At 39.9% G+C, this 24700-nt stretch overlaps 1 protein-coding gene across 2 annotated transcripts in view; it reads left to right on the forward strand.

Annotated features, from left to right (window-relative positions):
- Positions 1 to 529: 529 nt before the first annotated feature.
- Positions 530 to 24700, forward strand: part of plcl2 (phospholipase C like 2) — a 49433-nt gene continuing 25262 nt past the window's right edge. The window contains exons 1-2 of one of the 2 annotated variants that reach the window (XM_074652823.1): positions 530 to 922; positions 1243 to 1730. In XM_074652823.1, coding sequence (XP_074508924.1) covers positions 1443 to 1730 — 288 coding nt within the window. In that variant the 5' untranslated portion in view covers positions 530 to 922; positions 1243 to 1442. Of the gene's footprint in view, positions 923 to 1242; positions 1731 to 2055; positions 2209 to 24700 lie in introns of those variants that run through there. The other variant, XM_074652824.1, reaches the window with a different exon arrangement.

The raw sequence follows: 24700 nt of genomic DNA on the forward strand, positions 1-24700 counted from the left end.
TTTGTTATTGATTTTTGTGCTATTTTGTATGTTTTTTCATGACGTGTGTGCTTTGTATGCATTTTCTTGTTGACTTGTGTGTATTTTAAAGTCCCACCTAAGGACATAAACCATGAATGGTGTAGTATTGGGCCATATGTTATAACCTGTCCTACTTGTCCCTATACAATCAAAGTACATATGCTACCAAGTGTGTATTTTCTTGTTGACTTTTGTGTTTTATGTATTTCCTTGTTGACCTTTGTGTTGTTTTGTAGGCCCTTTATATTTCCTTGTTGACTTGTGCTGTTTTGTTTTGTTTGCATTTTCTTGTTGACTTTTGGGCTATGTTGAATATATTTTTTTGTTGATTTTTGTGTTATTTTGTATGTATTTTCATGACTTGTGTGTTGTTTTGTGTGTATTTTCTTGTTGACTAGTGTGTATTGTATGTATTTTACAACAGTATATGAGTATACAACAGGTTCTATCTGTTCCCCAGGAAAGTAAGAGAGGGGGCGTTTCTTTTGCCTGAAAAAATAATTAGTCTTGATTGACAAGCCAGACTGTTTAGTCCTCTCTGAGTGTCGCTCTGTAGAGATGTAACTACTTCTGCTCCAGACACTTAACAGGAACAAGTGTTTTTTTTAAATCTCAACCTAACAACCAACAAACGTTACTGTTAGTTAACTGAAGCTGGAAGAAAGAAACGTCTTCCTTTGTTCGCTAAACCAGGCTAACAACAACACAGTGACTGGACTTTGAGTTGAGCTGTGGAAACTATAACTTCACTAAGCGAGCCAGCGAGAGAGAGGAGAGCTAGTGAGCTAACTAACTACTAGCTCACAGCAACACACAGACAGCCAACCGGTCGTCTGTTTGCTCAGTTGCTGCAACAACTTGGAGAGGAAGAGACTCATGGAGAGACGAGGCAGTTTAACAGGCAAGTAATGTTATACATATATAAAGCTAAGTTAACCGTGCTCAACTGAAGAGGGTTTACTACGATACAAATGTAACAAATGTGGCTATAAAAAGAGTCAACTTATTGAAAAATGCAACATTGTTGTGTTCATTTGTATCATTCTGCATTATCTGAATGTGAGTTAACATCCGCTTCCAGTGCAACACGACATGTTAGTGCACGTTTCTTCTTCCTATATGGCTTCTTTACAACGCTGCTGCTGCTATATACCATGAACTGCTCTTACTAATTGCTTCATTATGCTAATAATTGGTGTGTTTTTGTGTTTTTTTTCGCAGCGCACAGTGCATGAAGCAGCATTGAGCCTCTCTGTCTGTAGAGGAGGAACCTGACCGATCATGTGCACCGACAGATGATGATGATATGGCAGAATTATTGCGTGCAAATGATACGAGGCAATAACACGCCTGGCAGGAAATAAGGAGTGAAACATAAGGCTTTGGTGTGTGCAGCTTGTGTGTGTGTGCTGGTAGTGCCTATGGCTGAGTTTGTGGAGGACAGCAGCAGCCTGCCTCCATTGCATGTTGGGGGTACGGCCATGCCCAGCGACGAAGCAGCAGCAGCTGCTGCTGGCAAGACGCATTGCGAAGTGTCGGTGTTGAATGGAGACTGTGGTGGGATATCAGACAACATGGTCGGTTCGGGATCCCTCGTCTCACCTGGCAGCCAAGCCGGGTCGGATACAGCCAACGCCAACGCCAACACCAACACCTCTGTCGGATTGGATGGCAAATCTGAAATACCACGCAGGAGCAGCATTATCAAGGTAAACATTGAAGTTTAAAGTGTCGTTGTTATGCCTTTCATTGAGCAGTGAGCTAGCCTGCACATCTATACCCTGCACATATAAGATGTTGGAAGTTGCACACTGCATAACCCCCTGCTCTGATTGAATTAGTCTCTTTTTACATACATCCTTTTCATTAACCTTGCATATCAACATGGTTGCATGTAATATTTCAGTGAAAATAGGTGGTTTCACAATACAGGCCGGTAATGGGATCATCAGAAGCACATCCTGTACTTTGTCTGAATATTTTTTTGCATTGAAATGTGTACAGCAGAGCTTCTGCTTATTTGATCTTGAATGTCATTAGTTTAGCTAAATCTACAGTACATGCCTGTAGAGACAAAGACAAGATAGGATGATTTGTATTGTTCCCAGAAGGGGAAAATATAGTAGCAACAGCAGCAGAGAAGTGGATGGCAAATCTGAAATACCAGGCAGGAGAAGCATTATCAAGGTAAACATTGAAGTTTAAAGTGACGTTGTTATGCCATTCATTGAGCAGTGAGCTATAGCCTGCTGCACATCTATACCCTGCACATAGGATGTTGGAAGTTACACTGCATACAACCCCCTTGCTCTAATTTAATTAGTCTCTTTTTACATGCATCTTTTGCCTCCTTTTCACTAACCTTGCCTATTAACATGGTTGCATGTAACATTTCAGTGAAATAGGTGGTTTCACAATACAGGCCGGTAATGGGATCACCAGAAGCACATCCTGTACTTTGTCTGAATATATTTTGCATTGGATGTGTACAGCAGCTGCTTATTTGATCTTGAATGTCAGTATAATCTAGCTAAATGTGCATGCCTGTAGAGACAAGGATAAGATAGGATGATCTTCATTGTTCCCAGAAAGAAAGGGGAAAATGTAGTAGCAACAGCAGCAGCAGAGAAGTACAGGAATAAAGCAGTGAAATATGTCTCAGAAAAAGAGCTGCAATTACATACAATAAAAAAGCATGTGGTGGAAGGTACTATGTCCATTATACAAATAACCTAGAAGCTAAAACAGATGATATTTAATAGGTATTTGATTGCATGTGGATAAAAGTGGAGTGAGGTTAATGGGATAATGTTTTTTCTAGAGGGCAGCAAAGACAGCAAATAACATGCCATAAAATACTGCACTTAAGAGAGAATGAGAGGGAGTGTCCATAAAGCTAATAGCAGTATATACAGTTCAGACTGTTCAGTACAGCACCAAATAATGTACAATGAGAGTACAATGAGACTACTGGTAATAAAATAACATGAAGGGGTCCTGAATGTTTTGTATGTTGACCTCACATTAGGGATGTAACGATCCATCCACCTGGATCGATATATCTATTCAATGATCAACGATGCAAATTGAAAACATCAATACATATCATCTTTAAAATGTGCCTTTTATTTTGAAATTCACACAATTTAACAATTTCGTTTTAAGCGCGGCTCATTCCTAAACATCCAAGCCACGTAGCTTCAGTTATGCTTTCCGCAAGGACGGCTGCACGGACATGAGCTGACGTGGAATCATGACGAGAAAACGAGCGCCGTCAGCGAGCAGTAAACGTGGTAGTTTTTCGTAACGTTAGCGAGTGTGCAGTATAGTGTTTGTTAGTTAGAGATTGTTTGTCGGTGAATAAATGCTACAGCTCCTCAAGACCCAAGCCAAGTTCCTGTGTCTTGCTTGCTACCTGCTGGTTAAAGTAATTGGGGTTAGCCCCGAAGTTAGCAACAACTTCAGCTCAGGCTCACTTAGGGTGGGCTGTTAAGGTGGACCAGCTGTTCTCATTTTATTGACAAGCAGCTCACCAGCATAGAGCAGCAAGCAGACCTCCAACAAGGAGGTCTGTTTTTATTAAAAAATAATAGATATTTTTCATTTAAATGTCTGGACGAGCCCAGTAATAGAATTGTCAAATCACATTTAAGTTGCTTTTTGTGAGTTGATATAAATGTAACTGACTGTGTTAAATGGACATGTGATATTATCTCCTACAGATCGCAGACCCCTGAATTCAATCAACTCGAAATCTTATCGTGGCAGACTGTGTGATATCGGCAAATAATGTATCGTTGTCCAGAGAATCAAAATAATATTGTATCATGATGAAACTGGTGATTTACACCGCTACCTCACATACGCACAGATTAATGCCATAACATTGTTAAAGCGTTATACTGTTAATATGAATATAGTAGTGAGTAACACAATAAAATATCTCATATTGACGAAGAAGAAACATAGGTGATCAGAGAAAATCCTCAAGCAAGACACTCAAGTCTTAACCTGCCCCAGGTGCTGATCCTGGGTGCTCTCATGACTGCTGAAATGCATACATGTACATGTTTCAGAGGGATATTAAATAACCTACCTTTAACAGATTAATATATATATATATATATATATATATATATATATATATATATAAAGTGATACTGACTTGTCTAAAGCTTTGCACTTTAGTATCCTCATTTTATGGGTATGGACGTTGGGCGTATTGCTTAAGGAGTAACAAAGATGATGACACTTCCTCACATTGCATCAATCTACTGTATGTTGAAAGCCTCCGAGACATTGTCTGTATCTAATGTCAGCAACTCTGTAATGTAAGTCTCGCCTCTGCTGCTGCAGCTGTCATAATGTCGGCCATAAAACTGTAAGGGAGTTACCTGGCTATACGGAACAAAGGATTCATTATTCTGTACATTATTCTTCACATTAACTGTACTCTAGTTCCCCTACAGAAGGTTACCGAAGCATAGAAATCCTGAGAGATGTCAGAAATGTATGGCTCTTATTTTGATGTTGTTTACATTTAGCTTTTAGAGGTCAGTAAATTAGTAGTCAGACGCAAGATTTCATTCCCTCGAGGGCCAGCTAGATTTAAAATGCATGAGCTGCGTAAGGAATTTGTTGAGAAGCACTTTTCAAATGGCAGTATCTGGTGTGTTTGAGTGAATTTGGCTTGATCGTTTATTACCGTGTGCACAATCGATACCATTATTGGGTCTATGATTTGATGCTTCAGAGGGATTTCTCTGCCATGGGTACATTCTCTGGCAGTGGACGGGGTTCAGCTGCTCACCTTTTCGCCGGCAGGTTTTACAGGCAACACATTCTTGGCACATTGTGGGTGTTGAACTTTGACGTGCCCTCTCGGCCTGGAGATTGATGGGGGCAATATTGACATTTCTTCCTTGTAAAGTTCCAAGTAATCTCTCACTACACAAGGACCTGTCTCTGTTCACAGGCTATTTGAGCGCAATTTGTTTCAGTGAAGTGTCCACTCCGGTGAGCTATAGGCTCTGTCGAAACATGTGGAAGCTTATTTGAATAAGAGAAATGTCAATTGAGTTTTGACTCCTTTTTAAGACATTTTGGATTGAACTCAAAACCTATTTTAAAAGAAGAGACTGAGAAAGGCTTCTTTGTATAACATATTACTTTGAAAACCTCTCATTGCCGTTCCTGTTAAGACATGATGACTAAACGACACGAAAATGTGAAATACTAGCCTGCGAATATTATTTGTCTAGTACTTTTATTGTGAAAGGTAAGAACAGAAGGAGTGGATCTGGTCTGCGCTGCTTTTGTCAACGTTGAAAAGAGTAATAAAGTTTGCCATCCTGGTTCGGACCACGGTACCTTAGTGTTGTTTCATAAATATAACCATACCCATTCTGCACAACATGATTGTTTGATGCCTTTATTCACGATGCGAAAGCTCAGAAAATCGACTTTGTTCCAAAAAACAATGTAATCGCTTTTTGCAATATTCAGGTTCTGTGTGAAAGTACTCATGACAAAAACAACAGTTTGAAAAAATATATTTACGTGCAAATTAATCACACGAAAAAAACGCTGCCAGTCCGTAAAGGCCTTTACACATCGACTTTGGAAACATCATGCATTTAGAAAAGAACAATTTATACATTTAAAAAAACTAAATGCATCAATCTGATGCACTTTGAGGGAAAAATTAAGAGGCTAGATCTATGAAGAACTTTGTGCTCTTGCAAACAATTTTGTGCACTAATAAACAATTTAATCATAATCACATTGGTTGTATAGATATGAATTTTGATGACACGGTAAAAAAGTCACTCACAAAGCATGGTAAATGAGACGGGGTCCGCGTTTCAAGACGGGTCAGGTGGGTTGCCGACATCGCCACAGACCACGCACTGGTCAGTCTGCCCAGGTTGACAGTTGCGCTGCGAGCCCCATCTCTCCCCGCAGGGAGAGAGGGCACAACGAGTTCACAGCCCGGGTGTTACAGCTAGTGAAAGCGCACCACACAACAAGACAAACCGAGAATAAAGCACAATCATTTTTTATCTTGATTATCTTGTTTTCATAATTGTTAATAGCCAAAATCGTAATTGAAAATAAAATTTGATTAATTACCCAGTCCTATGTCGAATTTAATGAACTGGTCCGGAGTTGTCCACATTGGTTGTCCAGTGCCAGGGTATCCATGCAGACAAGAAATCATTCTGAAATGCTCATTGACCTAAATTCACTAAGTGCCGTATGAGACTCCACAATGAAAGCCTTCATGACAAGGCATAAGAAATAAGTAAAATGACACAACGAGTCAGTTTGAAATGATTTTTTGGCGTTTGCTTAGCAACACAGACGGACCAACATCCAGTGAGTCACAACAGAGATGATGATGATTTCTGATTGGTTGAAGCCAAAATGAATGTCATGTTAAGTTAGCAAGAGAACATGGACTGCTACCAAGGTTTGGCTTGATGCAGGAAGTGCAAAAATATCATCCATAATAGAGTTATGTAATGTTACTCATACACCGGCAAACCAAAAAAGTAAGAGTTCATATTCTGAATTGACTGGCTTGGAAGTGATTTGGACTTCACTGATGTAACACTGCCATGTTACATAAACACGTGGAGACAGTCAACAGTCATGTAAAAAATTGAATAAGCATGATAAGTTAATGTGGCTTTGGATAGAGAAAATACAAATGACAATAATTACTATATACTTACCGTAGGATATACTGTATGGACATGATCTAAGAATGTCATCAACATTTTAGCCAACATGGTGCCAGAATAAACAGCAGTGTTTCCCTACCATTATAAGACTGTGCAGACATTGAACATTTTGTTAACTGAGCCTGAGAGTCCATTTTATTTATTGTTTTGTTTTATTTATTTAGGATATTTTAATGTTTTTATTCCAATTCCCATTTCTGAATGTCTTTAAGAATTCAAAGTTAATTGCTCTTTGAAAAGGTGTGCTAGCATTATTATGCTATTATATTATCATTATAGCAGTAGTATAAAATGGTCTTGAAATGACAATATCGTTTATCGCAATTATTTCAAGGACAATATATCGCCCATACAAAATTAGTTATCATGTCAGGCCTTTAATTGTGTGAAGTCCAAACTTAGAATTTCCTATCTGAAGGCTATTAATGAAATCAAGTATGCAGCAAGCTGTGCCCTTGTCTGCATGCCAATATTTTCTTGAAGGCGGTTGTTTTTGTTTTTTGACAGCTGTGACTGATCGAATATTGCACTGAGACGGTGGTTGTGAAGGGTTGGACCAGTGTTAACAAGGCAGCCTGTTTCACTCCGTCAGTCAGGCCTCTCAGTTCTCGTTAAACTGCTTCTCTGAAGTGATGAGGATGTGGTGGGGACAACACCAACCACATTCTCATAGTAACAGCTGTAATACATAGTGCTAACGTAGCTTCTGTGAAGGTTTCTGTTGAACATATTTGGTGGTGAGGGGTGTGTAGGCATGCGTGTGTGTGTGCGGTGAGAGCGTGCAAGCTAATGGTGCATCTAAACTGGCATGGTGAGACCTTTCTTCCAAAATTGTGTGTGCAGTGTGTGAAAGAAGTTGATGCTTGCAGTCCTTGGTTGACAAAATAGCACCTTTGCAGATCTTTTAATTTGATGGTGGCAGAACACTGAACTTAAAGTGTTACTCCACCCAAAATCTACACTCACCCTCCCACTCATCCTTCCATGAAGTACCAATACATGAAAAGAAGCTTCTCCGAAACTGTCACTTTCCATTTGTATGCTCAGTATATTTCAATCTTTTTATGAAGATATCACCAAATACATTGCATCTGTGTCTGTCCCTCCCCCAAAGAAACACGATGACTCTTTGGCAAAGTTGCTTAATGACTTTTTGGGACGTGCTGAGCGTATGGATTACAATAGAAAAGAGTATTCTGTTGCAGGAGTGGTTAGATAGTTATTTATGGGTATGTAGCATCCAAAACTTGCAGCAGAGTGTCAACCTTCTGTTGACACGTGTTTCTGGTCCTATGCACACAGCTCACACCGACATCGCTCGTAGGTGAAAGCAAAAAGTGGTTTTATTGATCCACTTTCCCCTCGTACAAGTTGGTGAAAACAAAAACATTACTGTCCAAAAATGGCGCTTACAAGTCTACAGGTTAATCTACAACTCGTTCCACAACGAAATCCACACCACTGCTGGAAAACTCTGCCCAATCGCTACTGTCTGCCGCAAACTAACTGCTGCAAAGTGTACTTAAAGTGCCGGCAGTCTGTCCTAAAGGCACTTTCTTGTAGTACCAAATAATAAAACATAAATATAATATTCAAAGTAGAAACACTTGAGTAAATATCCACATGTAAAGAATAATAAGTAATATTTAACTACAAATTGACGTTGGCTCTTACAGGATATTTCCGTTCTTTGGAAACCATTATAACTGACATGTTTCCAAGTTGACCCCAACCAACCTATGACCACATCCTCTCTATGAAAGATGAAACTACCTCCACAGGGTGAACGTTTGACACTCAAAAAATAGATTTTGGGTGGAGTACCGCGGTTATAACCCTCTTCTCATCAGAAATCAAATGGTACATTAATAACTCCATTAAGGAGGCAATGTTTCCAGTCCTGTGTTTTGTCTGTTTGTTTGTTAGTCAGCGGATTATTTTTAAAACTTGAATGGAAAAGTAATTTACTCCAGAACTGTGCATCGCCATTGTTCTGATGTCAGAATAAAACCATTTAGAGACATGTACAGCTTTGCCAGAGGTATGCAGACTTTGAGTGCTTTGCTTTGAATTATAACTTAAGGTAGGTTAACTGTTGTGTGAAAGACAGAGCAGTGTATGTTTAGGTTACATAGCGACTATGTGATAGATGGCTTAGGTGTTTACTAGTCCATTTTAAACTCTTGTCTTCTCCAGTAAATTATAACAGTGTTGTATAAGGGGGGCTGGTGGCAGGAGAAATAATGAGCCTGTGGCTACACTTGTCTTTTCTTCACACCTCACGTCTCACCTCAGATCGTCTTGACCAAAGAGGATCTTTCCACTGCTTGGTAAATAACACTTATTTCACAGCTCCGGCATTAGAGGAAAACAAGCTCAGTTTGTTATATCACCCTTTTAAAAGGGAAAACAATATGGTATTAATTATTGTGGACCAGCAGTGCTGCGAGGCCAAGACATGTTTCTCCACGGGAATCATCATATTATTTCATATCATTCAGTCTGGCTTAAATAAGACTGCTGGGAAAGTTGGATTCCTTTTTGAATTCACCTCTTAAGTGTTTTAGAGGTGAACTCTTCTACTAGCAATGAGGAGCAAAGACATATCAAAGCTCAACAGTGTGTATTTGTATTTGATATATAATGTAGTTGTTAGTTGTGTTGGAAACTTTGCCATAAAGTCTTAGAAAATATTGACTCCCCTTTGGCTCTTTCCTACTGTTCCTTTTCAGCTTTGGCTTTTTGTGCCAAAACCATCTGTCATTTCTATGTCAGATTTCAGAAAGTTTATACACTACATCTTTGCATGCGACATCGTGCATACCTGCATTTGACAGTAATGATTATAGATCTTTTTAGCTTTAAGACTTGGCACAGTTGAAAGTCAGTGTTAGGAGGTAGATTTACTTTGAATACTTATTATGAATGTACACCGATCAGCCATAACATTAAGTCAGCATGGGCACCCTGACCGGTCTGCGGCTTCGCAGCCTCGTACGCAACAAACTGCGATGCACTGTGTGTTCCGACACCTTTCTATCGGAACCAGCATTAACTTTTCCAGCAGTTTGAGCTACAGTAGCTCTTCTATTGGATCGGACAACACGGGCCAGCCTTCGCTCCCCACGTGCATCAATGAGCCTCGGGTCTGACCCTGTCGCCGGTTCCCCGGTTCCCCGGTTTTCCTTCCTTGGACCACTTTTGGTCGGTCCTGACCACTGCAGACCAGGAACATCCCACAAGAGCTGCAGTTCTGGAGATGCTCTGACCCAGTCGTCTAGCCGGCACTATTTGGCCCTTGTCAAAGTCGTTCTCACATCCTTAAACTCATTTTTCTGCTTCCAACACAAAGTTCAAAGTTCAAAATGTTCACTTGCTGTCTAATATACCCCCCCACTGCCAGGTGCCATGGTAACGAGATAATCCATGTTATTCACTTCACCTGTCAGGGGTGCTAATGTTATGGCTGATTGGTGTATATTGATAATCAAGTGTTTTGAGAGTGCTTTTCCTTGAAGTCTTGAAGTGATAAAATGTTAAAGGATGCTTTCAATATGTCTACTGTAAATCAAGTACTTTGTACACTGTTAATGCTAATGTCGTCATCAGTGTTCACCATGTGTTTAAAAAACTTCCAAACACATGTTTCCATTCTGCAGTCTGATTCATTGTGGTAAATAATTACTGGTGTATATGCTACAGTACATTTGTCCACGTAAGCACATTTACTGAAATGTGTAAATGTAGTGATTGCTTGTCCTCCTATTTTTTTTTTTTTAGAATCAAATAGACAAATGAAGCAAGGAAAAGTTATTTGAGTACTGCAGTGCGAAACAGAACCTCTCAATACTGTTGAAGTTGCCTTGAACCAGAACTCGATAGTAATCACACTGAGCGTCCATGTTCAGCAAAAGGTCTACTGCACATTGTCTTTTATTGACATGGGTGGCATTAAGTTCCCATTAAGAATGTGGTTGTGTAAATGTTGTTGATATTGCCTAACATTGTCAAATCAATTATTCATGATGTCACTCTAGAAACTGCCACTTGAAGCCAGCGTAGGCAATTTATCATTGAAGCATTTTTTTGTTATTTGTTGAAATTCGATTTACATCCTGACAGCAATCAATACATCAAATGCTCTAACAAAAAAAGAGAAAAAAAACAGTATCTGTGGCTGTAGCAGGAGGGTAATACTGTAAGCCTGTCCAATCATTTTATACAGCCCGCATGAAATGATTGGATGGCCTACCTGACTATCGACCGACCTGATTCCACTATCTGGTAGCTTGACAGCCGTGAGTGCTAACACTTGCCACGTTTGTTGCTTACGTTCATTATGATAATGTTAGGTGTTTTTATGCCTCTGCGCCGGCGAGAGCCGTGACCAGGGGCATTATGTTTTCAGGTTGTCTGTCCGGTCTATTCTCGTGAAGGCGATATTTCAGGAACCCCTTGAGGGGTTCAAATTTGGCACAAACTTCCACCTGGACTCGAGGATAAGCTGATTGTCAAGGTCACTGTGACCTCACAAAACACGTTTTTGGCCATAGCCCAAGAATTCAAATGCTAATTATGACAATTTTACACAAATGGCTAATAGGATAAATGACAAAGTGATGACAGACATGGATGTAAACTGCAACGTGACTGGTTGGCAGAGGCATACACCCTTGAGTCTTACATGTGAATGAGACACGAGGTAGTTGGATACGGTTAGTGATGACAACGATGCGCTGCGCTCCTCACGCAGTACGCTTTCATGTGTTTTGGGAGAGTGGCTTTGGAAGGAAGCCTGAAGGGAGGGGCTGGGATTTTTTTTGGTTGGATACTTTCAAAGTCTAGCTTACACTTGCTGGTTTCTCCAAAGTTGCCTACCCTAGCTTTAAGCGTTATTACTTCCCTACAATGATTTAGCCTAAATCTTCCAACCGCAGATTGTTGTTTAACCCAAACTCCCTTTGAGCAACACAGCTTGCATGCTTGCGTGTAATCCAGTTGGCCAACCTAATGCCACTGGCAGTTGATGGGGTAATGTATCAGAGATCTTTTGACAGACATCCTCGATGCAGGCACAGTCCTGCTGCTGTCTTACCTTCACTCATTGTGGCTGCATGTGTTCAAGGCAGCTCGCAGCAGCAGCCATCAGTTGCTTACCTGAATCATTGCTTATTCATTTGTCAGCTCAGGGGTCACTGATTTACACAAGTGCTGCTCGCCTCACACAGGTATTTCAAAGGGTAGCTCAAATGACTTGGCAGTAATTACAATTCTGATGCATTAATGGGAAAGGTAGTTCTATGCCTGTTATGATGAGCTGTATTAACATTTTACAGTAATAAGCAATGAAGCATGTAAACAATTAACATTGAGTTTTATTATCAATAATTGTTTCTACGCCGCTATCATAGTACTTTATAATCCACAGAATCAAGGCTGTGATGTTGATATTTAATTAGTTGAGAGAAAATGCAGGGCTGTCCGTCACTCCAAGAATGTATGTTTATTAAAAATACTGCTCTCACAGGATCATGGAAACCCAGTATTTGCTTGTGAAGCTCAGTGTTGATTTAAGTTTTATAATTGAACTGTTGTTGATATGGCCTACTTTGATAGTAATTGCTGTAGACGAGAGCTGCAATGATTAGTTATTTAGTCAATTGACAGAAAATGAATTGACAACTATTTTTTAGAAAAGTTTTGAGTACTTTTCCAAGCAAAAATGGCAAACATTTGACGGTCCTAGAATCTCGTCTTAACATTAGACTGTTGGTTGGACAAAACAAGATGTGATGACACTAGCCTAACCTAGTTCTAGGAAACTGTGATGGGCATTTTCCACAAGTAGTTGTTCGCTGTAGGCTGTACACCATCTCGTATCTCTTAGAAGGGCTTCATTTTTTATATTTTCCTTGGGTGACAATTGTCATTTCCTGCACACACCAAATATTTTAATATTTAATAAGACACCCCATGCGATTGTCAACCATGAGAAACTTGAGTGTTTATATTATCCCTAACACTGTTTACTTGAGTCTTCTCTTGTTGTAATTTGATCTAGAAACTTAATCTTGTTGACTTTACGAACTGGAAAGTCCTGCCAAAGTCTAGTTCCGTTTGCAAGTAACGTGATAACATGTAACAAGCTTTTTTGTGGGAAATGTGTATATCATATTGAGCATAATGTAGCACTATATTAACATTGTTATGAATTTATTACATTGATATACTCTTATATTAACTATTTAATTCCTAGAGGTAATATCTTGTTTTGATTTGATTGGAATAAGATTGACCAATCAGTTGTTATTCCCAGTGACTCAGCATTGTCCTGCATTGCTGTCCAACTTTAAGAGGCTCCAAGGATGAATCAGCTAAGCTGTTTTGTAACAGTGACAATGTTGGCTGTGAAAATCTTACGAAATTGGCAGTTAATATGTTAATTTTACTCGGAGTGCAGGCAGAGCGTTTGAAGCCTGCCAGTGTTTCTGAAACGGTCTCGTCAAGGATGCCTTATCAGATGCCGAGCTGTGCTGATGCAGTTCACTCTCTTCCTCCCTGAGTCTGAACTGTGACATGACAATTGTGCTTGATCATTCCCCGGTTGAGGTCTGATCGGAATATGAATAAGATCATTTTCAGCTTTGCAGCGTTGACCAGCGTGGCTTGAATAATGTGAAAATGCTTTGAAGTCTGACCTGATTGAACAATTAAATGGTGAACACTGACGGTGCTTCGCCACTGTTACGTTTGCACAACTCATCAATGCAAGGGTAAAAAGTTCCTTGTTATGTTTGTCGAAGCTCAGTTTGATCGAGATTGTGTTTCTGATTGTTTTAATGTGTTCACACTGTACCATTGACCTAATTATAAGATGTAGCTAGTATGGTTCCCTGTGTACTGCAGCTGTTTATAAATGAGACCACAATCTTTGGTTTGAATTGCAATAACTTGCTCGTTAACTTTCCATTAGGTCGGTCTTTTTTCCTATCAATATGACAGCAGATGAATTCAGCATTCAGACTTTTCAATTTCCACTTTCAACTACGTTTTCATAAAGATGTTATTTGTGTTAAAGGCCCCTCCCCCCCCTCCCCAGTCACTGTAACTTCCTGTTTTTCGGTTAATAATCTCTCTCAAACAGAGAATGGGGGTGTGGTACATTGTCAGATGTAATTCATTACCATGGCAACCAGATTGTCTTTCAACCCAGTTTAGATACAGTAGCTTGGAAAACAGCTAGCTATGTGGCACTGAATTTTGTGATTTTACTGTTTATTAGATCACAAATGAGACAAGAATTAGCAAAACACACTGACTCTCTCTCTCTCTCTCTCTCTTGTTCTATTCTTTACCGTCTCCTCCTGGCGACATAGCCGTCTGGCTTCTGCTGCACCAAGGAGCCACACCGCAGGACGGATAGACATGTTGCCTAGGTCTGCCATTTGAAATGCAGTTTTGGTACGATTTGGAGGCGCACCGTCCACCAACCCCGTCCGCTTTTCCCTCAGCACCGGGCTGCACTGTGATTTCTCTAACAGGACTTTTCTCTTGTTTTCTCTTGGGCTGAAAGTTGTGTGCTCCCCGGCGTCCAGACCTGTTAGAGCCCGGCAAACCTCCAAAGCATCCCAAAACTACATTTCAAATGGCGGGCACCAAGCCTATGATCTGTCCTGCAGTGCGCTGTAGCCGGACACAAAACCGGCGTGCGGCATCGACCACTTTCTGTTAGTTTATCTCCAGGAGGAGACCGTAAAGAAGAGACTAAATGAGTGAGACAGCCAGCATGTTGTGCTAATTCTGATGGTGGGATTTCATGTAATCCACTGCGTTTATTGCACAAGTTCACCGCACACACGAATGTCATGGTGAAAATAAACGACACACTAAACTAACATCGATGAAACTAATTAATAAACTAATAAGTTAGGCTAGCAATGAGTGCACTTGCGCAAGCTTGGAGGACGATGCATGACCTGTAGCTTCTACTATAGTCATACTTCATATTCACATTTTAGCAGCGTTTTATTTGTTCAAAAATGTTCAGTGTTGCTAATCAACATTGTCAGGAAATGACTCAAATAAATATGAAATATCATAGACATGCCAAAGAAACTCTGGAGGGGGGCTTTAAGTACTTAAGATCTCACAGAAAAAAAACACTTATTCAGTAAAACCTGAGAACTGAACCACAGACATGAGTTTTAACATTGTATAATTATGTGCTGAGATCAGTAAGAGATGACTGACACTATTGAGTCACTTTCTAGCCCGATCATTGTCTGTACCTGAGGAAAAGGTTAGGTGACGTAGGTCACTTTTCGAGGCAATTGAGAATTTAGTATAAAAGCAAATATCCCTCCGCTGTGGGCATCTCTATTATCACATTGCCTTTGCCTTTGCAGTGTGGCTCATAACCTCAGGATGATCATTCTGAGGTTATCTGATATATGGGTGTTTGCATTGTAGGCAGAAACATTTCCTATCCAGTAGACCCAGTAGTGTCGGCAATCCGTAGATGGGGTATATAATGGGTCAGACAGCCATGTTATAAGGTGCCGTTAACAGTGGCTTACAGTGTAATGTCAGAGATCAGTGGAGTATTGTTCTTTTATCTTGTCTCATTCCATCTGAAGTAGGCCCATCACACTTATTGGGAAGTGATTTGTTGAGATGAAATGAGAAATAGTACTGGTAATGATTCAAAACGTTAATGTACTCGGCTTGCTGGTTGACATGTCTCTCAAGGTCCTGTTACATTATTTTTTTTATCTTCACTAGTCGTACAAATGTTAGGGAAGCAGTAGAGGGTTAAATGGTCATGGTTAAAGCTGGCTTGCAGGACAAATAGGCAAGAGGGAGGGAGTCCATTACTTTTGTTTTCATTCAGCTGATATCTGCAGGCCAGAGATCACTAATGATTTTCACAGGCTTAAATTAATCAGCAGCTTATTGGTAACAATCAACAATCATTTTCAGCAGCTGTGGACAAATTACAGTATGTTGCCCTTATGTCCTCTTTCCTATGTAGTTTTTAAAAGAAACATAACGTTAACATTTCTGTGAAAACGTCCTGTGAGAATTGAGTAGAGGTGACCCATTTGTATCTGGGTGTGTGTTGTGTAACTCCATAGATTGACCAGCCTGTCCTCATAATAACATGACACTTTTGGCTTGATGCTCCTTCAGGCATAGGGCATAGTCTGCAAGTTAATAAAGCATCGACACTGTTGAAAGGTATTTATTAATATTACTGAATTAACAGATTAATTTATTGTAACAGTGGTTAATGGCTCAATTCATATTTGAGAACATGAGTCTCTCTCCCGAAGCCTAGAGCCAAAATACAAAGAGCCGATGTAAATCCTGAAACAGCTCCATAGAGAACAGTTAGGAGGAAAATGGAGGTGAACAATTAACTCATAATACCGTAGGCGCTTTTTCTCTGGTTAATGGTATATTTTCCTTTTTCAGAGTTGAAATACTGCCGCAGAAGAGCTCATTTGAGTTTAAATTCAGGGAACATTTTTTTGGTGTCGGCGATCTCCGTGAAGTCTTTTGTTTCTAGCTTTGGGAAAAAGTTATTCATACTGAGAAATGGGAAATTTCTGGACCGTATTGACAACACCTTTTAAAGATGTAGTTGTCTTTTAACTGCTTACGTAATTTTGTTTCATGTTCTTGTCACATGTGCGTGACCACCCACCAGTGTCATGCAATAGAGGTCAGACAATCCAGTGCCTGAGGGCAGCTATTCTTTTGATGTAGCTGTACAACCCAACAAGTGATTAATCAATTTGTCCATTACATCACATGAACTAAAACCCATGGATGTATTAAAAGAACTGGATACTGGAGGCGGAGCCCCGTTCATTCCTATGAGAGTTGCTCATTGGTGCATGAAGCCTAAATGGCTCGACTTCCGTCTGGAAAAGTACCCGGATCTTGGCGGAGTAGCGTCCGAGATGATTGACGGAGTAGCATCTGCTCGGTCACATGACTTGGTCACGGGGTCACGCCGTCGTCGCGGCTTGCGCTCCAGCCTCGGTCTGGGTCTTACTAACATGAACGGAGGAAGGGAAATCACTCTGGATTCAGCTATGAGTGCGTTTTACAAATTTTAAAACTTATCTTTTTAGATAAGGGCTATTTAGGTGTTCGTACTGGGAAGTTGATTCACCTAAAAAAAAATTATCCGCTGAGTTACAGATGTCTCTTTCCCAAAGTAAGTCTATGGGAAAAAGTATTTTTGGGCCCAATGCATCACGTGACTGACACGGACGATGCAGTACCGCTGTTTGGCCACTATGAAAGTCCGGATCGACGACCGGAGCACTTCCTGGGGGCTTGCTAAAACCCCTCAACTTAATATAGGATAAAAGTATGGAAAACCAGTTAACAAACCAAAATGATATGAAGTCAAAAACTGAGGGGAGTGGATCCTAAATCAAGCTCCCCCTTTTTGTTAACCTCTAGTGACTGACTGTTAGTCACAACCACAATGTTACAAAGATAGATGTTACTGTCATTTATATTTGTTCAGGAAATGGTAGAGCTTTAAAAGTTTAGTCCCAGGGTAGTCCCTTTTCTTCACACTCGATTTGACCAACAACTAACATCATATGGTACAGAACAGAAGCAGCTGGGCCTTTACCAGGTTTAAACTCCTGTGGGATTTGACTGCAGTGCAGTAAGAGAACAAAAAGTCTCCAAACAACAAGCTCTTTATTGGAATATTGGTAAGGCTTTTATTCAACATTGAATGGATAACCGTGCGTGTCGTCAGTCCTGGAAAATAATTATGATTTTAAGTATTTTCACATATACGTAGATATTCAAATTAAAATCATCTAGAGAGGTCTCCCTGCATTTATCAAAAAAATAATCCATCCCAACAAATGTTGGGTGTAAAGATTAATTTACTGTACTCATCCAAGTTTAGAAAAAAAGTGTTTTGCAGTATTTTTTGTGGTCGTGGTGTAACCATGGTTGCAGTGTGTGCAAAGTAACTGTCATCATAAAGTTAAGTTTACACAACACAATGTGACCGTTGTTTGGTACCAGCACAACATTTTCGTCGGAGCTGGCTTACAAAACATTTATTTCCTCTTCCTTACTGTCACCGGTTTCTGTGTTTCCCTTTGAATCATTTTGTTCTAGTTTTTGTTGTTCCTCCAAAGCTCTTCCTGTAACTGCGTTACTCTCCGTTTCACGCACATTCGATTTATTTTCCTCTCAAGTCTGTTGAACATACCTGGCGGTGTCAGTCTTGTTATTTGATTGTAGTACTTGGTTTGATGCAACAGATCTTCCTGACAATTAATATGTAGCAGAATAGCTATCATGAATGGCATGGCATAGAGGTATGACTCAAAATTGCAATTCATCCCTAATACTTAGTCTAACCCGTAGAGAACATGGGATTTAAGAAGATTATGCTCAAAGTGCTTGAGCCACATTGTAACATGTCAGATAGTTTTATAATCGAGATGGAACAATACTGTATATATTACCTATTGTGTTGTTTTAGCTTCAAACCAAGTAAAGGGAAATGTATTTAAATAATTTTATTATGCTATACCAGAAACTTACTTAAGCGTGATCCCAAATGTGTTGTGTATTTTTAAGAATTTGAGATCACGTAGAACAGAGAGACAGTAAGTGATAAATCATCCATTCATAGAAAGGAGTGAAGATAATTTATGCAGCAAGTCCAGACTTGCATTGTAGGCAACCGAGACTCATGAAGTTAAGTGTCAGTACCTGAATCTAGTGGTACATGTCCATGTATTGGGTATAATGCAAACTCCTCTTTATAATTGGCCATAATATCTAGGCATCTTAATTGTTTGTCTCACTGTTAAATTAAAGCCATAGATTTACCCAACCATCAGAAAAAGAAGAAGGAAAAAAAAACAAGGAACTTGGATGTGGACATTTTTGAATCATGATAAAATACTCTTTAACTCTTAATCAAACATGCTGCTGTTTCTGTCATTCTAAAGTAAGTTTTAGGGCACTTTCACAAGCCATAGTCTGTTTGGCTAGTCATAATCACAGTGAAATTTATACTTTTGGTTCGCTTTCACAGAGCACAAATTAAAGCGGACCAAATAATAGAAATAATTTGCTCAGGGTCATGTACGAAGGAGACAATTTATCTTTTTCGTCTCTAGAGCTGCCACTTCTGTGCAGGGAATCGTGGACTTTGATATATTGCTGTTGAACTTTTCCACTTTGACTCGGTACTGATCTAGTGTGCGCACGAATCCCTTCTGCAGTTTATCCCAAATGACTTTAGAAACTTATTTTTGTGGACTTTAGCATATTCTGTACATTCTCTTTATTGTCAGAGGTGGTCTCAGACCGTTTCCAAGGGTTGTTTTGGTTGTTTTTGTCCGCACCAGAGTATGATTACTGTGTTCACAACGGCCTAAACGAACTGCACCAGAGTTCATTTAAAACTGACTAAATGTTGGATTGTGAAAGTGCACTTAAAGGACCTACTGTATAAGAACCTCAGGCTAACCTCAGACTAACCTCAGGCTAACCTCAGGCTAACCTCAGGCTATCTGGTGGTGACCAGCATCGTAAGTCCTTTTGTTATTTACTGTTAGGTTGGACTATTTATTATTATTAGTCCTAAAAAAGGTACATATTCCACTGTTAGAGCTATGAGACATGGATGAGCTTCTTAGGTAACCATGCTGTTGCCTCAGCTTGCTTGGTAGGTAGTGGAGGTTGACTTTAATGCAGTTTTGGGTCTAATCCAGAGTTAGAAAATGATTCAGCATCTGACTCTTGATATCAGCACTGAGTGTTTATTTTGTGCCACAGGACATGATAAATCGGACTGTTTCTGGTTGCATAAAGAATATGTGCACTGTGCAGGATGTGTTTATAACATAGATTTTGCATGTAATCGTAAATCTGCCTAAATAATTGATCATTAAATAGGAGTGTTCATAAACACCATTAGTGTCTGTACAATTGAAACGGATTTTAGGCTAACAATAGGGCCACATTTGTACCAGTCTGGTTGGCATTACATTTGCGTTCTGGTGAAATTCTTCTTATTGAATAGATTTCGGTTCCTGTGAATTGAAGCCAATGCTGGTCTGGAGCTGAAAGCTAATTTATGCTGCAATGTGGTTCACATTGCTTGTTGTTGGGGATGTAGGTAGAACAGTGGAGCAGAGAGCAATGGGTCCCCTGTCATGTTCTCAGTCGTACAGAGAGTTCATAACTGCTCACTGAGCCAGACAAAAATGCGGGATTCAGTCCATTAGGGGATTCAGATTCCTATGGGATCAGAGAGCAGTTGGATGTACTCTGTCTTGCTTATTCACTTGCTGTTTCATTGTCTCTTCCTGTGTTTGCCTCTCTCTGACTCACCCTCTCTGTCTCCTTCACTCACCCAAACAACATGCATATATTAAAACGGTATGTAAAAAGCATAAAAATAATATCCCCCGTTGGCATGCGCCTGATGGGATTAGCCTAGTTATTATCTCTTTATTACGAAACACCTTGAAAACATCCAATTTCCTTTTTTATGTTCTACTGACTTGCTTTCAAAATACAGCAGGGGTTTTCTTCTCCGAACATACTGTAACTAAAAAGAAAAATAAACTCTGTAATGGATAATGAGCGATGTGGAGCTACAGTTACGCAAGAATTTCTCTCGACACTGAAAGAAAGACTTTAACCTTGGTTCCCCCGACATTATACGAAGAAATACAGTTTCACAGGTTTCAAAGAAGTGATGAGTAACTGCAGTGTGTTTTGGATGTTTACCACTGAAACGGCAGTGTTCTCTTCAGTGACAGCACTTATTAACACAAAATGATGGTTAAACATCAAGTGGGGACTGGATACAATTTGTTGATCAATATAGTGACTGGTGCTGTAATGTCTGGCTTATGAAATTGGTTTTTCAGAAAGTGGGATCTAAAAAGTCTCTCTGTTCTGCGGAATTTTAACACATTTCCAAATAGGGTCGTAAAATTCAGGGAATATTTAAGGTAAAAACTTTCCATGGGAGTTTATGGGAAATAACAGGAATAAAATGTAAACATAGGGGTTATTTGATCAGGTTGTATTTACCATGTCATGTAGATAAAAACAAACCTTTTACCATATCTAAGTGTGTGACGAAATATCGTGCCGCGAAATTTTGCCATTATAAAACGTGACGATATGCGTCGTCGAGATGAAAAACCGAATCGCGATATCGGGGCATAACAGGTACATTTAGTCATACAAGCACTGATCTGCATTGTCTCGTCTATTTCAGTGCTTTGTGTGAACAGACGAGGGCGCTCAGACCAGTAGGTGAAGCAGGTCAACAAGGTCCGTGCTGGTTAGGCTTGCCGCAGTAGTCGTTGTTACCTTGTGTTACACGGTGGTCAGGCACACACTGATTACATTACATACCCACCACAAAGCTACCGGAAGTGCTAGAGCTGCTAACGTAGCACAAACACACACACTGTTTGTCGGACACTTGCTAAAGTTACGCCGGGCAGACACACAGCCGACACTCGCTAAACTAAACTAAATGTGCGGTGGAGACTTTTACTGAGAAAGTGGCTGCATATCCGCGACACTACACGAAGCATCGTAGCTGCTACAGTAACTCTCCTGACGGTGAACTGACTCAGTTGTCTGTTGTGCTCATGCACTGCAGCTGGCGCACCGCTGCATGCAAGGCACAAATCTTGTCGGTTAACTGTTAATAAACGATTTCCTGCTTTTGATTCCGATGGTCGAAATCGGAAACTAATTTCGTTTGATATCCAATTTAAGAATTGAAATCATGACACCCCTAGTGCTATTTAGAATTCAAATAAATGGGCATACTTCTAACCAAAACATGCCATTAGACCTAGTATTGCTCACATTCCCTTGGAAAATATGTGGAAATTTAGTGACCCATTCCAATTAATTTTGCTAAAAGACGACAACCTTATTAAAAAGATAAAAGTCTTAATAGAGGCTATGATGCTGACATTACTTGGTCGTTTCAGGTATTCCCACTTTATAGCTCGTTTTGGTGCTGTGCTCTGGCCCGGCTAATAAAAAAACATCCTGATCATAGTTTACTTTGAAGATCATATTCTTAGACTTCAAGAAACAGAGATTAACATAGAGGATAAGTGATATTTATGTCTAGAAGAATATGTACCCCATAAAGCACATATCTGATTGCACTATAAATAGACAATCTGATGATGGCAATCTCGACTTTTAAAATACCATATGAGGAATAATGAAACTATACTTGATTGCTGACTTCCACCAGAGACAGAAAAAGGACAGTTGCATAAGAAACAAGTGTCCTCAGGAAATAATAACAAATGCTGAGACAGAGATGGGTGTGGGCAGTATTGTTTTCTAGTGTCGGTAAAGGAAGCAGAGGGAAATGCTGATGGGAATGCCTAGCATGACGGCCCTGCTAATAAATACAGCAGGAAGCAGACACATACTATCAGTGAGCTGTGACCGTAAGTTCACATTCTTGCCCAGATCATAAGGATTATGTGCGGTCATGCATTTAGGTTTTAAGCTCCCCTTTTCATGTAATGAACTCTCCTTAAGCAGCAGACTGTGTACAATAATGTGATTATAATGTTTACATTTGACTCAACATGGAGAGGTGTAAGAGTCTACCAATCAGAGTAAATGTGCCAGTCTGTGTGTTTTGCAATACTCCAACACACAGATGGGATTTATAATGATTAATTAATATTGAAAATTCATTACATAATATTATTTGGCCCACTGGCAGGCTTCCCTGGATTGCCTAAAACTGTATATGATTATCATGAAGTGGGCATGTCTGTAAAGGAGAGACTCGTGGGTACCCACAAAATCCATTTTCATTCATATCAGATCTTGAGGTCAGAGGTCAAAGGACCCCTTTGAGAATTGCCATGCCAGTTTTCCCTCGCCAAAATTTAGCATAACTTCGTAGAGCTTTTTAGTATTCCTCCCGATATGCTCGTATGACATGGTTGGTGTCATGGATTCCTTAGCTTTTTTAGTTTCATATGATGCTGGTACCTTCACTCGAGCTCTAAAACTGAGCCTGCTACAGCCTCTCAAAACAGAAAAGTAGAGTTGGCCGAGGGCGGCGGTGCCCTCAAGGAGTGTTAGTGGTTAAGCCTCCTTGGCTTCCGTCCTCCTCTGTACATCATCCATTTCGTTTTATTATTCTATGTAATCTTAATTATGCAAACAAATAAACAATCTCACCGAGACTGTGCTGTCAGCAGCAGGCTGCACTGTCAGTATCTGTTCCTTTTGCTGCATCTTTGCGACTTAAACTCTCTCTGGAGACACGTGTTCTCCGGAGGGCCAAAAGTATTATTAATCACGACCACATCCCGTCCAGCGAGTTCACACTAATGCCTTCAGGACGGCGCTATCTGCCGCCTCCCAGAAAGACAAACTGCTATACTCCGAGTCGTTCATTCCCTCCGTCATTAAGCTGCTGAACGCAGAGTAGCTATCTTGAATGAACAAAAGTCTATTTTGAATGTAAAAGTTATTTTGCACAAACCATATGATGGTTGTCCGTGTTTGCAATTAGGTACATTCGTGGAATGTAATTTGTTATGTGCAATACTCTTGGCACTTTATTCTATTTATTATATCTCCTCTGGTTTTTATTCTTGTATCTATTGTTTTTATTTAAAATATTTTTATTCTCATACTTTTATTTATCTTGCACCTCCCCATATGCCATCTACTGTGTTCCCTCTGTGATATATGACTGTGCAGTATGAATGTGTATATGTCTCGGTGGACTGTAGAAACTGAATTGCCCTTCAGGGATAAAGAAAGCTATATGTATCTGTATCTTGTCCGATTGCAAACAAGTACATATATAGTGTAGCACAGCTAGTCCCTGTGTGTGTGTCTAACAGCAACTTCTGAGCCATGGTAGTATGGTGAGACAATAGGGGGAAGTAAGCAGACAAAAACAAGTCATTATGATAAAACTGCTTCAAAATTTACAAAAAAAGCTGGTATTGTGAGAAATGACGGCTACACTGTCATCTATCTAAGTCGGGGTTATCACATGTCTTATTATTAATATTGTCAGCTGGATGGGTGACGTAAAAGGAGGAAGATGTAAATGTCAGAAAGAGCGGAGGATGTGTGAAAGCTCCTATATGCATATATAGACATGTAGATATAGACATCAATCATACACGTAACCCATCATTCGTATTATTAAATCACATTTTGTGACTTTGCCCATCTGTCTTTAAAGGGACAATGTGTATGTTTTGCCATGTTTCTACAGTAGCCCAGAATGGACAAACCACTTTGTTAACTTTTCCCGCTTGGGCCAGAGTCGATAACGTTACTCAGTCCGGGGTTAACCCCCGTCACTCCACTCAGCCGCTAGGAAACAAGAAACAGGAAACCTCTTTGTCTTGAGGAGCTGCAGCATTTATTTCTACACAAACTGCAACTTCCACTGTACATTCACTAGATATTCTCAAAGCTAAACTATCTCTGTCTTGTGCTCCACTAGCTCACTTGTTCGCTCACAACATCACACACATTCGCCGCTGCTCTCTCTGTCTATCTTCAACACTTAACTTCTCACCACACACACTATATGCACTGGCTCTGCTATTCTCCAAATGACCTACGCTACTGTTACAACAGCTCAGTACAGCATGTGAGGTGTCATGCACATCTCAGTTTGATTATATAAGAGGCTGTGAAGGTTTTTCCGCATTTCATTAAATCCCAAAGGAATATTAAGATCAAGGGTTTCTTCTAGAGTGCAGCATAAGGAATTCTTAACTTGGCAACATCATATAGTAGACAAAATGATGCATTGCTTTTGTATCAAGTGGGACCATTAAGCTGCCACATGATTATTAACAAGGGTTTGGCTGGTTTTAGATTTG

The sequence above is a fragment of the Sebastes fasciatus genome, chromosome 12 (assembly GCF_043250625.1).
Source record: "Sebastes fasciatus isolate fSebFas1 chromosome 12, fSebFas1.pri, whole genome shotgun sequence".
Taxonomy (NCBI): Eukaryota; Metazoa; Chordata; class Actinopteri; order Perciformes; family Sebastidae; genus Sebastes; species Sebastes fasciatus.